The following is an 18,180-nucleotide window of genomic DNA, read 5'->3' as shown; positions in this document are numbered from 1 at the left end:
GGGGACACCCCAGGCACTACATGGCCTGTCTGGTGTGTCAGCATCACAAGGCCAGGTCTATTATTGTGCTTGTGTGTTTGTGAACTGATGGATGGAATAGTCCATTAGGATTATATTAATATTATATTTCTGTATAGGCTGTAATAGACTACAGATCATCTTCCCTAAACATTTCAGCAAGTATTTTTTGTATAATTACCATAGTTTCTGTAGCTGGGAAAGACAAACAAGATTTGGGGAGAACAATGCTGGTCTCTTCAGCAACATGTCTGGGGTGAGGAGTGGCTGTCTGCCTCTAGTGGCGAAAGAGTATCTAACTTCTTTCCTGCCTTTCTTTTCTTCCACGAAAGTGACCAATCAACTCTTGGGGAGAAAAGTTCCTTGGAACTGACATAAGAGTATTTTCCTCAGAGCCTTGGAATTATATTTTAGCAGCCTGGAGGAGCACAATCCTTACTTTTATGAGTCTGGTTTAATAAAACTTATCTTGTTGTCCATGTGTAATTTAGAAGTAGTAACCTTCTAAAGAGTCTTGGGTAGAATGATGACTAAGATTATTAATGGTTTAGGAGCAATACTTTCTCCACAGTGGCCTTGCCCACAGGGATGTTTGTTACAATGGTATTATCTTAATTCTAGGCAAGAGTAAGCCCCTTTTTGTTTGTGTTTTTATAGAAAATAACTTCTGATTGACATAGTAAAGCAAGCAGCAGAGGGTTATTTATTTCCCATCTGTAGAGGTGCAGGGAGCTATGCAGTGTCTCCCTGAGGTATGTGGGGAACTTTCATCTAAAAGCACCAGTCAAGGAAAAGAAATGCAGCATAACACGGTGAGAGCCCTTTTGTTGACTTGGTGTCAGACTGTGTCTGGTTAGGGTAGCCATCAGGTGGGCCCAGAGACTCTCAGCAGACACAGGTGCCTTGGGTCCAGAGCTACCTCCTTGCCTCATTCCAGCTTCCTTCGGGGCCATTAGCCTTTAGTAGACACAACTCAAGAGGCAACAGAAGCTTGATTTAAATCATGACCTGGTCCTGACCAGTGGGGTGTGGGTTGTGCCACTTCTAGGTCTAGTCCATGTCAAACCCCACACTCTGTCCCTGGCTGCCTTCTTACCTTTCAGCAGAGACCTTGGGGGCCATAGCAGATTGATGGCCTTGATCCTTCTCACGTGGATTCTTCTCACACTCCTGTTCCACGCCCTTTCCACATGACTTCGCATTTCCTCTCACTGAAGAGGCAGGGCATGACACCTGGAGATCTAAGGGGCGGCCCAGCCGAGCTCAGCCGAAGCTGCCGGCCCACAGACTCATGAGCTAAAAAAATGTTTATCATTATTTTGTGGTGGTTTTTTATGCAACATTCTCGTGGCACTAGATAAAGGAAACAGTAGCAACCCCAAAAACTGAATGGAGCAGAGACACCCCACCACCAAGGCCACTGGGTTCCAATGTGAACAAGCAGTAAGCTTTTCCTGTGCCGTCGCAGTGAGACTTCAGGGCTTGCTTATTACTGCAGCAGAGCCGACCCCTCCTAACTAACCCACAACGACACAGATCGTAGGCCCCCTCCCTGCTCCAGTGCCTGAGAGACCTGAGCAAAGGGGAGATGGTAGATAAGTTGAATTGCAGGGACAGCACCTAGCCTATAGCTTGTGGAGAAGAAAAACTAGCCCATCTTCCAGAAGCCGAGGCGCTGGTAAAGGGCCAGGCAGAGTACTGCAGTGTGCTGGTGCTGAGGACCACCTCGCTGTAGCCCTGGTGCCACGCAGACTCGGACAGTCCTGACCAGGGCTTTTACTTATCCCTTGACCACCGTGCTCCAGGGCCACACGTAGGTGAAGCAGCTGCAACTGCTCATTCCACAGAGTGGGCGTCTTAACGGGCAGCGCTCCCACCATGCCCACCACCTGCCCCTCAGACTCAACCACTCAGAAGCAGGAGCCACTCTCACTGAAGTAGGATTTGGTGATGTCAGACATGTCTGTGTGCAAAGACATGACCTCAAACTGGATCCAGGGGTGTTCGGCAAGAAACCTCAGGCCGGCGAGGAGGGCGAGGCTGGCCACGAAGTCCAGGACCCAGGAGCCAGAGGCCAGGAATAGGGCAAGGGGCCCCGGCGAGCAAGAGCACAAGGGTTCGGGGGCAGCTTTAGGATGTGGTGGAAAGTGGTGGGAAGGTGCTCGGTCAGCACCTTGGAGAACGAGCCCACGACCCATTTGCGATAATTTTCCTGTTATTTGTGGATTTGATAAGGAGCCATGGAAGACTTCTGTGTCTGGATCTCAAAGTTCAAGAGAGAGGTAGGAATCCCTGTATGACTTCCTGGCAGCCCTGGGGGAGAGAGAAGAAGCCATGTGAGTGGCTTATCCTCCCACCCCCCAGAACCGGGGATGACCCTGCTCAAGGATGTGTCTTTCTGCTTCTACCCAAGAGGAAATAGGCCACAACCACTGGGACAAGGTGTAGAGTCAGCAGGAAGGTCTGCATTTGACCCTGTCTCCATGCATGACCTTGGGCATGTTACATACTCTTCTCTAAGCACCTGCCTTCTGAAGTTGTTTAGAGGCTTTAATAAAAGAACATACAAATCTCTGGTTATGAAGCACCCCCCCTCCCCCTCTTTCCCCTTTCCCTGGCTCTCTCAGCGTCTCCACACATTGGGGTGGCACCATGCAGCAGCCAAGCACGTGTCCCTCTCCCAGGGACCATACACTGCGGTAGTCCTGTGTTTCCAAGTACAAGTTTCAACAAAAGCTTCTTCCCACTTGTTTGCAAATTTTCAGGCTGTTGAGGTGGCATAAGAGCCAAACACCAGAAATAGACCAGCCTTGAGAGCCAGAGGAGGGTCCAGAGCTCCAGGCCACACCTAAGAACCCTGTCCTTCCACCCATGGCCTCTCACCTGCTACCACAAGAGCCTTGAGTGTCCAGGGCAGCCGCTGCCCTCAGCCTCCACCTGGCATCCAGGAGAGACGGCAAGGGCACGCTCCACTCCCAGGGACCAGGTCCTGCATGGCACCTCATTGGCCAGCTCCTGGATAATTGTTCATCATAAATCCCAGGCTCAAGTAGCTGGGCTATGATGGAGCAGGGAGTCCATTCTGCACTCTCTGGTCACTGGGGAATCAGCCTGGAGGGGGTACGCAGGGTCTGGAACAGCTCAGGAGTCCTTGCCCCTGTGGACGGCCTACACCGCACACCGTGGGAGTTCACCCAGCACCTTGGTGCTCTCTGATGCCCACCCTCAGCCCCTCCACACAGCTGCTATGACCCTGGGGAATTTGCCCCTCACCCTGTGCTCTGTCAACACAGACCAGAGTCCAAGTCCCCTGGCTCAGCACACAAGGTGCTTCACAGCTGGATGAGGGCAGCAGGGACCTGGCCATGCAGGGCCTATCATCCAGGTTAGGAAGTTTGGACTCTATTCCAAGAACACCAGGAGGCCATTGCTATGCTTTTAGCTGGGGAGTAACATAACCAGGGGTAGGGGTGGGGTGTGTGGTGTGTGTCTATTACTCTGGCTACATGTGGAAAATGGATTGGAAGAACCAGGAATGGAAGCATATATCCCCCTGCCCCCAGAGGCTAGCACAGCAGTCCAGGCAAAAGACGGGCCTCCAGATACAGATATGCAGGCTGCTCACTGTAAAAGGGCACCTCGCCCAAGAAGGCTAGTGGGAACTAAAATCCATGAGACCTGGCACAGAGCTGAGTCTGACCAAAGGAAAAGGCACCTTTTTCTTATTTGCTCAAAGGTGTCGCTGCTCACTGAACTGTGTTTCCAATAGGTTGTGTCTTTGTGAAGGGGGTGCCTGTTCTATGTTCACAAAGGAGCCATCTAGGCTAGCAGGGGTCCTATGAGAGAAAGCAGTGACTTGGACCAGAGTTGGGCCATGGGTGTGACCTGGCCCACTTGGAGGTGCACTTTGGGGGCAGAAATGTCAGGAGTTGATGATCTGAGGATGAAGAAGTGGTCAGAGATGACAGCCAGATTTCTGGCAAGAGCATCTAGGAAGACGCTGGAGAGAGACCAGACTTGGAGAGAAAGATCATGACCACCCCAAAGGTGCCGTCCTGGCAGCTGGAATCCAGGGCTGGTGATGGAGACTGCTGAGGCTCCAGATCTTTGGCACGCAGAAAGGCCACAAGGGTTTAACTAACATGAAGGCAGGGTGGTGAGCCATGGGTATGTTACATTGTCTTCAGTATATTTTAATATTTTTTTAAATGTTAAGCAAAACTTGAACTAAGAATCGAAAGAGAACAGAAGGCTCCAAAGTTCAGCTGAGAATCCCTAATGAGTCTGTCTGATACTAACCAGTCAGAAACCTAACAATCAAGCTGGGGGGCCAGAGGTCCTTGACCTGTCCCTGCCCTCTCTTTCCTGTATTCTCAACACCGGCTTCTGTGGCTTCCTCAACACCCAGTGGCCTTGGTTTACATTCAAGCTTTTCAACCTTCCTCATAGCCATGAATAATGAGGAGGACTTATGGACATGAAAAATAATTGTCAAAATATAGCACCAAGCTATAAAGGTTATAACACAATATGTTTTCATTCATTTTTGGAAAAATATAACAAAAGTAATTCATACACACAAGCATGCAGAGAGAAAAGTCTGAATGGTAACACCAAATATTGGCAGCATTTGTCTCTGGATAGAGGAATTATGGGTAATTTTCTGTGTAAGAAATGAAGTCTGGAAGTCTCAGCACATTCCAGACTCTTGGCCCTGCATGCAGATGATGAAACTGAGGGTTGGGAATCTACCTGTCTCTGCCTCAGCCAACTTCTCCTTTATTTTTTTTTTAATTTATGTTATTGAACTATAGTTGATTTACAATGTGTTAATTTCTGCTGTGCAGCAAAGTGATTCAGTTATATATATATGTACATTCTTTTCCAGATTTTTTTCCATTATGGTTTATCATAGAATATCGTATATAGTTCCCTGTGCTATACATTAGGACCTTGTTGTTTATCCATCCTATATATAATAGTTTGCATCTGCCCATCCCCAACTCCCAGTCCATCCCTGCTCCACACCCCCTCCCCCTTAGCAACCACAAGTCTGTTCTCTATGTCTGTGAGTCTGTTTCTGTTTCGTAGATGAGTTCATTTGTGTCATATTTTAGATTCCACATATAAGTGATATCATATGGTGTTTGTCTTTCTTTCTGACTTCACTTAGCATGATAATCTCTAGGTCCATCCATGTTGCTGCAAATGTGCCTCAGCCAACTCTTTTTTTTTAATATGTATTTATTTTTGGCTGCATTGGGTCTTAGTTGCGGCACGTGGGATCTTTTGTTGCAGCACACTGGCTTCTCTCCAGCTGTGGTGCACAGGCTCAGTAGTTGTGGTGCAGACTTAGTTGCCCCATGGCATGTGGGATCTTAGTTCCCTGACCAGGGGTCGAACCCGTGTCCCCTGCATTGGAAGGTGGATTCTTAACCACTGGACCACCAGGGAAGTTCCCTCAGCCAACTCTTAAGAGTCTAAAGAGACCCAGCTAAGATTGTGAACTCCTAAAGGTAAGGCAGGTGTGTTATTTTATTCTATTATTTTATTTTTAATTAACCATTTAAATGTGTACAATTCAGTGGCATTTAGTACATTCACAATGTTGTGTAACTACCACCTCTATCTAGTTCCAAAGCATTTTCTTTACCCCAAAAGGAGACCTGTTGGTCAGTAGGTAGTCACTCCCTATTTCCACCGCTCCTGAGACCCTGGCAACCACTAACCTGCTTTCTGTCTCTATGGATTTACCTATTCTTGATGTTTCATTTAAATGGAAACACGTAATATGTGAACTGTTATGTTCAGCCTCTTTCACTTTTGTTCTCAAAGTGAACCCATGTCCTAGCATGTATTAATACTTCATTGCTTTTCATGGCTGAATAATGTTGCATGGTATGGATAGACCACATTTGTTCATCCAGTCATCCATTGATGGACGCTTTAATTGTTTCCACCTTTTGGCTATTGTGAATAGTGCTGCTATGAACATTCTGTACAAGTGGTTGTTTCAACACCTGTTTTCAATTCCTTTGGTATATACCTAGGAGTGGAATTGCCGGGTCATATGGTAACTCTGTTTTAACATTTTGAGGAACTGCCAAACTGTTGTCCAGAGTTTTACTTTCCCACCAGCAGTGAGTCTTATTTGGTTTTACTATCTGCCTCAGCACTATGCAGGTACATACAGAGAAGGACAGACAGCTGTTATTCACTGAGATATTAGATGCCTGGCACTGTGAGAAAGCACTTTTCCTATGATGTACTATTTGATATTGGCAGCAACCTAAGAGCTAAGATATTGTTTCCATTTTACAAATGGGAAACCGAAGCCCACAAGCCTGAGATATCCAACCCACAACACCATAGAACATGGCAGGGTGGGACCCAAGCCTTGGCAGCTCTGACTTGAAAGCCTGAACATTTTGCTTTTTCAGTACCACATGCTGACCCCAACAGGCAGCTGTCTGACAAGTGAATTATTAAGTAGTGTAAAGCACTGTATTCCAGGAGAACCAGCTCTGTCTGCTGGGGTGCAAGATTCACCTCCAAGCCTCATTACGCCCCTATCACCAGCGGTCAGACCATACTTGACCAAATTCCAATATGTAACTAAGGCTCTGTTCTCTCTTCAAGATCCAGTTTAGTGCTACCTTCTCCATCAAGACTTCTGACCCCTCCCAAGAAGATGGATCTTGTAGCTGCTCCCTCTTTGAAGCCTTTGCACTTCTCATTAAGCACTTATATCACTGTTAATTTGTTACTGGCTTAACAAGTAACTGTTAACTTATTACAGTTAATTAAACAGTTACAAGTAACTGGATAAATTACTTTATTTTTCTATTGCCTATAGGAGCCTGATTATAATAGGTAATTATATTTTTGGAATCACTGTTATTCCCAGAGTTGTGGGACTTGAGAGCAGCATGTCAATGAAATCCCATGCTTGCATTTATGAAGAACACTTGCCTAATAGACCAGCTCAGTCCAGAAATGGGCCAGTGAAATGGAAGGTAGACAATCAAGACACATAGTGTTTTACAAGCCTCCGAAAGAGAAGGAAAATGTCCTGGAAAGAACATCATCTGCCCTGATCTCTCATCGGGGCTCCCAATAACCTAGCCTCATGTCAATGCCCTGGTTTCCCACTGAGAACTCGTAACTTAAAAGAGACGAATGAGAGGAAATAACAGCAAATTATTTCAAGGGGAAAGAAAGTGGACTAATAGGTCCTCGGCAGGATGTTCAGAAATCCTAGAACTGATTCAGCTCTACAGAAATGTTTCTAATCTAACCTAACTTAACCCTTTAGCAAATTTAGCAAAAGGGAGATGGTATCAGCACTCAAATTAGGATAACTCGAGCTGATTGTACAGATATAGATCACCAAAGGGCCTAATTATGAAGGTGTGGATGGGTAGAGGGGAACCAGGCGTGTTATTGCTCAGAGGCCTGAAGCGAGGCGGAGGGAGAGGTGACAGGAGCCTGACCCAGGAGTTGAGTAGCGCCAACCGCCCTGAGAGGTTCAGGGCCAAAGCCAGCCTAGGGGTCCTTGCAGGGAGGGGCCAGGAGAATAAATCCCCTGGCCTCGTTCTCCTGCTAGCCTCCCCCCCTCACACACACTGGCCAAACCCAAGTAGAAGCCAAGGGGAAGGGAGGACCTCTTGCTGGGTACATGGTAATTCAGCCTCCAGGGCAGAGAGAAGAGTGGAGAAAGATGAAGGGTGACCTGGAGGGAACAGTGGGAGACTACTGGCACAGAGGATTATGAAAACAAGAACAGGCAGATTTGATGAATACAAACTTTGCTCATTGCACCCAATCAACCTAGAGAGCTGTGCTTTACTCAACATTGTAACATGGAGTACGGATGGCACATCAGTGAGCAAAACAAAGCCGGGAGCAGAGAAGCAGCTGCAACCCCAGCACAGGCTCCAGAGCAGAGGAATTGACTACTGTAGTTTGCAGACAAGTGGAAAGGTCATCAAGGGGCAAAGCAGAGTGAGAATGGCAGCAGGAGGCCTGAAATAGCCTGGGAGCCATGAGGCTCCTTCTAAAAAGAAGGTGCAGGGCTTGGGAGCAGTTCTTGTGTGTGGTGGGGAGGGGAATAGGGAATTAAAGACCACTTCACTGCAGTTACAGCCTTAGTTGTTCCCAAGGCTGGGGAGATGGGGAGCAGCAATGATTGCCTGGGTAACAGAGCCCCCTTCCCTCACCTTATCCCAGAGACAGCTGGCTTTTTACTTTAATATGTAACCCCTGACTAAGGAGCCAGATAAGGGTGTCCTACCAAACTGCATCCCTTCTCTGCCAGCACCAAAGTCCCTATAATTACAGCTTGCTTTTGCTGGGGAGCCTTTAGGCTCTGAAGCAACCTGGTTAATTTAGGAACAAAGAACATTGTTCCTAAACTGCATCAATTTTTTTAGAGAAAAAGCTTGTGGAGCTTACGTTACCGTCTTTCCCAGGAAATGGCGTTACTTTTTCTTTTTTCTTCTTCACCCAATGGCTCACAAAGAGTTGAAAACATTATAAAGTTACAGAAATAACTATTTATAACACTTTCAAAACACTCTTCATAAGAAACTAATAAACAGTTCAACTTCACCAGTAGTCTGACAACTCAAAATGGTGAAAATGTTGAAAAGTTAAAAGGCATTGTTGGCGAGTCTGCTGAGATGGGCACACTTGTGCCAATTACAAGTGCAAAATGGCACCTTTCTGGTATTAAAAAATTCATATCCTCTTCCCTAATAACTCCACTTCAGGGAAGCTATCCTAAAGAAAGAGATGTGTACAGAGATTTATTTGCAAAAGCGAAGTGAGAAATTGAAAGCAATGTCATTGAATAAAAATAGAATTACACGCGTGATGTTTCCCATTGATAAAAACATGTTTGAGTGACAGCACGGAAAGAAGCGGTGTGATGGGGTCATTGGGAGCATAGAATCGGGGTCACTCAGATAGATCTGAGTTTTCATTTTGACCACAAGCACTTTGAGCTTCAGGGCAGCTTTGACTCCCTAAGCTTCAGGGAAAAGATGCCTTCATAATGGAGAGGTCTGGCAGGGGGTGGGGACCACCTTCATGAAGTGACCAAACTGTATCACCAATGATGAGGCCAGCTGACGTGATGTGCCTCCCAACAATATACAACTGGAAGGACACAAAATCTATCTACTATCATTCCCCCAAATTTTTAAACTGACTCGAATCATGAACAAACTGATTCTGAAATTCTGAAATATCGAGGGTACTCGTCAAAGAATGTCAACATCACTTTAAAAAAAAAAAAAACAGAAAGAAAGATTGTTCTATGGGACTTCCCTGTAGGTCCAGTGGTTAAGACTTTGCCTTCCAATGCAAGGAGTGCAGATCTGATCCCTGGTCGGGGAGCTAAGATCCCACATGCCTTGTGGCCAAAAAACCAAAACATAAAACACAAGCAATACTGTAACAAATTCAATAAAGACCTTAGAAATGGTCCACACCGGCACTTCCCTGGTGGCACAGTGGTTAAGACTCTGCACTCCCAATGCAGGGGGCCCAGGTTCGATCCCTAGTCAGGGAACTAGATCCCACAGGCATGCTGCAACTAAGGAGCCTGCGTGCCACAACTAAGGAGCCCACCAGCTGCAACTAAGACCCGGCACAACCAAATTAAATAAATATTTAAAAAAATAAAAATACTTATGAATAAATATTTATAAAAATTGTCCACATCAAAAAAAATTCTTAAAAAAAGATTGTTCTAGATTAAAGGAGACTAAGAGACATGACAACTAAATACAATGTAGGGTGAAGTGCCATGAGGTCTGCAATTTACTTTCAAATATTTCAGAAAAGCAAGCAAATGTAGCAAAATGTTAACAAATAGTGAAATCACATGAAAGTCACATGGATGTTCATTGTATTATTTTCAGTTTTTCTGTAGGTTTGAAATTTTTTGAAATAGAGTTCAGAGACTAAATTTGCTTCCTTGAAGGTGGTAAAATTTCTTGGGGTTGTAGAGAGGACTATATGAGGCAGTGCATATAAAGAGCTTAGCGCAGCACATGCAAGAAACGCTAACGATGTGCTTTGGTACCTTATTATTTATGACCACAATGGAAATATATGTTTGTCCCCTAAGGATTTCTACCTCTCCATTCTCTATCATGGTGCAGGATCGCACTCCCCCACCCCTTTTGATGTTGGCATGACCATGTGACTGGACAGTGAAACAGGAGATAAGCGATATCTGTCACTTCCACATGGGAGCTTTAAGAGCCACCATGTAACTCACAGCATGACTTCCAGCTGGGCAGTGACCCACAGAGCACATGCTGACATAAAGCCTTTGGCTGACTGGATTCCTGAGTCACTGCAATGAGTCTTCCTACTGATTCACAGTGGCTATGTGGAGTGAGCAAGACACAAACTTTTGTCGTATGAAACCAATGAGCTTTAGGGGCCCTAAATTACAGCCTAATCTAACCTAGGAGTCCAGAAACTACTGCCCTCTGGTCAAATCTTGCCCATCACTTATTTTTGTAAATAAAGTTTTACTGGGATACAGTAAAATGTGTGTATCATTTATATACTGTCTGTGGATGCTTCAGCACTACAACAGCAAGAGGTGAGTAGGTGCAACAGACACCATATGGCCTGTAGAACCGAAAATACGTACTACCTTGTCCTTAACAGAAAAGTTTGCTGACCCCTAACCTACTCTATCTTGACTGACACAATCATATTTTAAGACAAAATAGAAAAAAAAAAAACCAAAGCATTTATAAAACATGACTTTTAGCTGTAAAACCTTGGGCAAGTTATTTATTACTTCTACAACCTTTTAGTTGCCTTTGTGTAAAATGGGAGTATTAACAGTATCTACATCATATGATGTTGTGATAATTAAATGAATTCTTGCATGTAAAAACTTGGAACCAGGAGCTTGGAACAGCAATGCTGGAGTAGCCAGAAGTAAGTGCAGGAATATGAGCTGAGGGATATAAAGTCATGAAGACAAGAACTCAGTACATTGTAGACACCCAATAAATGTTAGCAATTATTCCACTTACATAAAAATGAAATATATTTGAACAGAAACAGAAGACTAGAAGACAGTAACAAATAACAGTAACCATGGTTATCTTTTAAAATATTAAGAGATAGGATCAGGAATGGTTTTATTTTTTCTCCTTTGTTACCATTCTGTGCTTTAAAATTTTCTACAACAAACATAATAGATTTTATAATCCGGAAAAAATAATAAATGTTTTTTATAATTGCTGAAAATTTTTAATATTTCTGTCATTTCACAAGACATCTTTTGTTGACATCCTACAAATGATCCCATCCAATAATGTCCCAATTCTTTCTTCTTGTGAAGATAGTTTATATATCTGTAAAAATAAAAGATTATGACATGCTGACGTATTCATGTACTACTAATTTTCATTACACGAGCATGTATATGTGAATTTATTTATTACTCAATTATTGGGATAATGGTGTAAAATCACAATGTGATTAAAGTATGGAAAGTAGGTGACAATTCATCACTTACGTCAAAAGTTTCAATTGCAGTTATGGTGATAACTCTCTAAACATAGAAATACATTTGTACCAGTTTTAAAAGCATACATCTAGACATTAACTTCATACTACATTTTACCTTTCAAATGTACTGCGTAAGATATAGACATTTTAAATTATCTATTCTTTTAAAAAGAGTGCATCGGGCTTCCCTGGTGGCACAGTGGTTAAGAATCCGCCTGCCAATGCAGGAGACATGGGTTCGAGCACTGGCCAGGGAAGATCCCACATGCTGCTGAGCAAATAAGCCCATGAGCCACAACTACTGAGCCCGTGTGCCACAACTACTGAAGCCCACGTGCCTAGAGCCCGTGCTCAGCAACAAGAGAAGCCACTACAATGAGAAGCCTGCACACTGCAACGAAGAGTAGCCCCCGCTTGCCGCAACTAGAGAAAGCCCGTGCGCAGCAACAAAGACCCAACATAGCCACAAATAAATAAATTTATATATATAAAAAAAGAATGCATCAGCTAAGTTTTGATTATGTTACATAAACCTGCATTTCCAATTCTTTGCATCTATAATTATTTTTCAAGTAACTTTTAATTACATTAACCTTTCTTAAAAGTTAAAAAAATATATAGAAGCACTGGTGTTCCATAAGCAAACAGTATTATTCCACATCTATCATGCTCTTTCTAAAAATACAGGCTTACAAACCTTTTTGACTTCCGTAATATTTGTTATTTCAGGGAGATCTTTGAGAGAAACTTGATGACCTTCTACCTGAGATATTAGGTATTCTTGATTTATCTGTTTTTCTCCCTCTTCAATATAAGCAATCAGAACTGAAGTGTCATTTGCCGAGATACCAAATTTTTTCAAGGCCTCTGAAATCTAAGGGGGAAAAAAAAGACAATAAAACCAGTAGTTTCAACATCTGAAATCTCTCCCCATTTGTGCTCTTTCCTGGCCAGATTCTTATTTTTCATATCCTAATGGTTTTCTCTGTCTACAGTTTTTCAACAATCCCTTCCTAATATCTACCAGCTCTGCCGCTTGAGTACTCCCTGCTCAAAGCTGCACCTCATTCCCATAGATTCAAGCCTGGACTTGGCATGGCGCACAAACACCCATTCCCCCGGACCTAAGTGACCCTCTAGCCATGCACTCCTGCCCTCTAGCCAGTCGGGACTGTTTGGGGCTCCCATCATTTCATACTTTTTTGCCTGGGCTCACACTTTGCCCTCTGCTTGGAGTGCCCTCATCTTTCAAGGTCCAGTTCAAATGTCACTCCCCTTGCACTTTCCTCCTTACAGAATGAATTGCTTCTTTGTTCCCACAGATTTGCATTATTGTTCCCATTAGATCAATTATCTTAGGGCATTTGGACTTTGTCTTGTTCATCTGCCTTCCTCAGAAACATATGTTTCTTCTGCCCCTACAGCTGGAACACGGACAAGCTCAACAGATGTTTATGAATTGTACAGTCTCCTGAGTTATTTCAGTGATCTCAAAGAAACAATAGTTACCCAGTAATTTCCCCCCAGGTACTGGGGAATTCTATCACCACACATTTTATAAACTTTTCAAACATCTGTATTTTAAACTATGCCATGGGTTTCCTAACTTTTCTCTTGATGTCAGCACTTGATTGTGTTGTTAATAGTAGTAGTAATACTAAAACTTCGTCAGCAAAATCACATTTTTTTTTCAAATGTGCCCCATGGAGAATGTTTTTAACTCAATAACATTTATTACTATCAGTATCTCAAACCACAAACTCTTCCTATGCATTGGGTGTGTGAGCATGTGTTAAAGGGCTGTTCTAGGTCCCAGGCAGGCTTCTGGTGTATGGAAAAGACATGGGTTCTATCCTCAAAGAGTTTATGGGGAGAACGAAAGATACACATGATAACACACAAATATCCATGCCTAATTTTTATCATTAGATTTAAATATCACTTAGAGTGATCTTCCTGACTCTATATGGACAGGAAGGACAAATAAAACTATCCTCACTTAATTTACCTAAACTTTAGTTTACTCATACGTGAAGTGACTCCAAAGCTTATCTGTCTAGTAAGAGGCAATACTAAACCTCAACTCTCTGTCCAGCATTCTTTCTTCACTATTATTTTCATTTGTTACTAACAACAGGCTCCAACCCAACAATGAGTACAAAGGCTACCATGACAAGGTCAAAAGATATAAAGTAAGTAAATTCCATATTAATTACATTGTTATTTGGGGAAAGATTGAAAATAATTTCAGTAAATAGAGTTCTTGTCTTCATTTTTCCCAGTTTGTAGAGGTGAACTGCTTTGTTTGCTGCCACAAGTATCTGAAATGGATCAACAATCTACCAAAGAGAACAAAAAGAATTACACACAGAGAATCTGGAGTACTCTGAAGACGTATGCCCTATATCATGGTAACTCCAATGTCAGGGTGTTTTACTTCATCACAATTCCTATGGACTACATTTTCAAAATTTTCAAAATCTCAAGGGCCTACGGTGTTTAGAAAATCACAGAATTTTACAGCTGCAAGCAACTTAGGTAAATAGTAGAAAGTTTTAAAACAACACTTATTGAGGGCTATTATTATGGGAAAGGCCAGATTCTCAACATTTTACCTTCATTTTCTGTACTTCTCAAAACTACCCTATGATATCTGTATCATTATTCACATGCAACAGATGAGGAAACCAAGGCAAAAATGAGTTGGAATACCAGTTCTGTCACTTACCACGGAGGGAATCTGGGCAAATTCCTTAGTGTTTTATCTGTAGAAGCAGATAATCACCATACTTACTTCACAGGGTTGTTGTGAAGATTAAGTGAGTTAGCAGTATATGTAAAGAACTTAGAACAATGCCAGGAACCAAATAAGCACTATATAAAGGTTGGCTACCACCTGCTCAAAGTCATAAAAATGGCATATCTGGGATTTAAGTCCTGCTGATTCTACCACTATGCAATGTCTCCTTTACAGAGATTTTCTAGTTCAGAAGAGAAGATGGAGATCCAGGCATCTGCCATCACATCAGAGCTAGACCACCTTTCACATCTCCAAGGGCAGGCCCTGGCACTTCAGTTTCTATTCACTGTTAAATTCAAGGCTGGCCAAATCTGATTCCACCCTACAGCTTGGACAAGAACTTTTTACCTGAAGATAACAATTTTAGGCTAACCTATAATGTCATGAAAAATCATCATATTCTTAAACTCCCCATATAGTTCACTCACTCCCACAAGTACTTACCATTGTAGGATTTATTAATGAGCCATCAATGGCACCTTCCATGGCCTTTTTTCTCAAGTCTCCAGCATTTTTTACATCTTTAAATAACAGAAGGGTCACCCTGTATTCAGGAAATAGGTCCAGCTGATGTGTTAACTTCATTTCATCGATAAGCAAGATTCTATTGCACAAGACCAAAAGACCAAAAGTTAACAACTGTAAGTCACTAACGAACAAATATCCTTACTAACAATTAAATATATTAAAGTAACTTGAATAATGAGATGTAGAACTGTTAAACTAGAAAAATCCACCCTAAAACATTTGGCATTCTCATGAGACACTGTCTTCCTAACCCTGCTGAGCTGTTTCTAGCTTCCTTTACCATTCCTGGGAAAGGATCAAGGTTGACACCTGGCCCCTGGCTGTGCGGATAAGGCAGAGGCTCTGAAGCATGGAAGAAGGGCAGCTTCCCAACAAACAACTAGGAGCAGAAACCAGAAATTGTTCAGACCACAGGTTACTTACAGCATTAAGGAAACCTCACTCTAACTTGGTCTCTTTAGCTTTCTGATCTCACCATTTATTTATATTTTAGCAGAACCTAGACACAAATATAAAGAAAATAATCTTATAGAAGAAAGTATGACACAACTCAAAGATATTCATTTCACATGGGAATTTAGCCATGAGGGTACAATTCTTAAATAATAATGCTGACCCTTTATACATGTAGATTTAACAAGAAAAGGACATAAAAGACAAATAACTGGAAAGACATAATCTATCTTTGAAATGGAAAAACTAAGCACTGAAAAAATCTGATCTTTAAAACAATTTCAATTAAAGTCCCAATGAGATATTTGGGTGAGGCAATTTTATAGGTTCATTTTATCCTTTTACCTAGGAGGTTCCATTGCTAGCATTTTTCTTAAGGAATAAATTGGCAACCTGAAGATTTATGTAATAAGATGTCCTTCTCATCATCCTAAGAGTAAAAAGTTGAAAACCTACCTAACTAGTAACAGGGGATTGGTTTTTACTAAACAGCCACTAAAAACTAGTCTTGAAGAGTAGTTAAGGATGTGTAAATATAGCAATAAATAACATTAAGTACTTCACATCTGATTGGAAAACAAAACACAAAATGTGACATAAATTGTGGGTTTTTAAAAAGGTACACAAAAAGAAAAAATATTGAAAGAAAAATACAACAAAAAGTTATCCTTGACTTGCTGGAATTACATCTGATCTTTTCTGTTACAATCAGGAAAGAATAAAATTTGTGAATAATGTCCTAGCACACAGCAGTTCAACCTTTATTATCATGACAACGTCCAATGGAAAAAAAAATAGATACAGAATGTATACCCAATTATACAATAAGATGCACTCAGAAAGCAAAAACATAAAGGAGCGCACCAAAATAAGGCCATCTTGGATAGCAGAATTGCAGGTAATTTTTATTGTTTTCTATAAAAAATATTTTTGTGTGTATGTTCTGAATTTTCTTCAGTGTGCACTCAAAATATAATGAGTACATATAACCAGGGAGGAAAAAAATTTTTGTGGTTTTTGTTTTTACACTAGGGGAAAAAGGCCCCCTAGCAAACGTCAAAATGGTTTGTTTTGTTTTATATAATTCACTCAGGTCAGAAGCTTCGAATCATCGTTGGATACTAATCTCTCATTCAAATCCCATATTTAATCCAAAAGTCTTGTCAATTTTTAATCATCTTGACAGCTCCAATTCTCTCCTATACCCACTGCCACCACCGTAGGCCACCATCTCTCATCTACATCTGTGACCTCCTAGAAGGTCGCCTCACAATTCCTACCCTCCTATCATCCAACCTCCACCCACGGGCGTTCCAAACTCTATGATCTGAGCCCTTCCTCCCTCTTCGGCTTCCTAGCGCACCCCTCCCCGGGTCGCGCTCATTCCGCCACCGCCGCACTTGACTTCTCAGCTTCAAGTCACCAAGCTCCCGCCCCCACGCGCCCTCTAGGACAGGCAGTTCCCCGATGCAATCCTTCCTCCCTTCAACTCGCCAGTAAGAGTCCATTTACCAGCGCGCCCAGAACCCAGGACTAGCTCCCTATTCTACGAGCTCCTCTGTCACAACTTTGGTGAGCCGCGGCCTTATCAGGATGATGTATCGTCAGCTGATACATCAGGGACAGACTAAGCAGATCATTGCCGGGCTGCATCCTAGGGCCGGGCCTCGGGAGGCGCTCGATAAACGAGGACGCCAAGAATCACATCCGTTGTCTAGAAAATGGGTGCTGGGACTGCGTCTTCCGTTCCCGCCCGGCCAGCTCTTGCTCGGCGAGGACTCACCCGTCGCGTCCCTGTTCGTCTCGTAATATCTTCCCCACGGAAACAAAGCCCTGAACTTCCGGAAGATCGGCCTCGGCTGCGCCCCTTCTCCGCCCTTCCGGCACACCCTTCTTCCCCGGCTTGAATCGCATCAGCGGACGCGAAGGAGAGCCGGTGCTCCGTCCGCCACTTCCGGCGAGGGAGGAAGCGAGACTCTGGCGGGGCCGGAAACTGAGGGATCGGTGTGGGTCTCCGCCCGGTCCTTAAGCACCTTGATCTTGGACGAGACGTCCTCAGTTTCTTCCCGTGCAAAGAAAAGTATTGGCTCCAATGAGCTCTACGTACGTCTCCGCTGCTCGAGATTCAACAGTTCTTTTTCGAGGCAGGCGGGATTCAGTTTGCTTCTTGTTCTGGGTACGCTCACTGGGGAAGGATCTCCTGGAGCCGAATGCAGTCGGCGACCTACCTGAGGTACTTCAGAGAGAGGTGACAGTACGTTAATGGAATCAACCTCTTCATCCAGCAGGCTCACAAATTTGACTTGTCATCCTTAAGTGTATCAGCCTCTAAAAGAGGAGGTAATCCGCTGAACAGGCTGTAGAGAATTATTTTCCATGCTTTTTATGCTTGGGACTCATGTTGGTCAATACTTTTCTTTAAACAAAAAGACAGGTAAGGGCTTCCCTGGTGGCGCAGTGGTTGAGACTCCGCCTGCCGATGCGGGGGACACGGGTTCGCGCCCCGGTCCGGGAGGATCCCACGTGCCGCGGAGCGGCTGGGCCCGTGAGCCATGGCCGCTGAGCCTGCGCGTCCGGAGCCTGTGCTCCGCAACGGGAGAGGCCACAGCAGTGAGAGGCCCGCGTACCACCAAAAAAAACAAAAAAAGGTAAATAACAAATAGTGTGGATATATGCTATGGAGAAAAAAACCAGAGGAAATTAGGTAATGTCAGGCCGTGGGTATTACTATTTTAAATAGGATGGTTAAGAAAGATCTCACCAAAAAGGGCCATTTGAACAGTGACTGGAGGAGGTCTGGAAGCAAGTTCTGTGTGTATTTGAAGAGCAGCATT

General features: G+C 43.4%; 1 protein-coding gene and 1 pseudogene across 3 annotated transcripts; both read right to left on the bottom strand.

The window, feature by feature from the left end:
- Nucleotides 1-1,666: 1,666 nt before the first annotated feature.
- Nucleotides 1,667-3,385, bottom strand: LOC307064825 (N-acetyltransferase 8-like; annotated as a pseudogene). Its single transcript has 2 exons — nucleotides 3,292-3,385; nucleotides 1,667-2,331 (listed from the first exon to the last, which is right to left on the bottom strand). The product of its transcript is annotated as an N-acetyltransferase 8-like (transcript).
- A 7,757-nt stretch (nucleotides 3,386-11,142) lies between these two features.
- Nucleotides 11,143-17,208, bottom strand: LOC307064107 (EKC/KEOPS complex subunit TPRKB). Of its 2 annotated transcripts, none has more exons than XM_079720596.1 (5): nucleotides 17,130-17,208; nucleotides 14,810-14,969; nucleotides 13,782-13,904; nucleotides 12,263-12,439; nucleotides 11,143-11,408 (listed from the first exon to the last, which is right to left on the bottom strand). In XM_079720596.1, exons 2-5 carry the CDS (start codon nucleotides 14,948-14,950, stop codon nucleotides 11,322-11,324), a joined length of 528 nt encoding a protein of 175 aa, XP_079576722.1. In that variant the 5' UTR covers nucleotides 14,951-14,969; nucleotides 17,130-17,208; the 3' UTR covers nucleotides 11,143-11,321. The 2 variants fall into 2 exon arrangements, with proteins under 2 accessions (XP_079576722.1, XP_079576721.1); XM_079720595.1 differs by lacking the exon at nucleotides 17,130-17,208 and adding an exon at nucleotides 16,859-16,956.
- Between the last annotated feature and the right edge of the window lie 972 nt (nucleotides 17,209-18,180).

The sequence above is a fragment of the Hyperoodon ampullatus genome (genome assembly GCF_949752795.1).
Source record: "Hyperoodon ampullatus genome assembly, chromosome: 15".
Lineage (NCBI taxonomy): Eukaryota > Metazoa > Chordata > Mammalia > Artiodactyla > Ziphiidae > Hyperoodon > Hyperoodon ampullatus.
Note: the sequence above shows the minus strand (reverse complement) of the source record. Positions and strands in the feature narration are given on the sequence as shown.

Bases quoted from the DNA above. Each gene is read 5' to 3' on its own strand.
- LOC307064107 (XM_079720596.1), bottom strand. From the start codon at position 14,950: ATGAAGTTAACACATCAGCTGGACCTATTTCCTGAATACAGGGTGACC. The intron at 12,440-13,781 runs GTAATTAATATG...TTTCCCCCTTAG, and splicing joins ATCTTTCCCCAAATAACAAT to ATTTCAGAGGCCTTGAAAAA. The intron at 11,409-12,262 runs GTTTGTAAGCCT...TTATTTTTACAG, and splicing joins ATATTACGGAAGTCAAAAAG to ATATATAAACTATCTTCACA.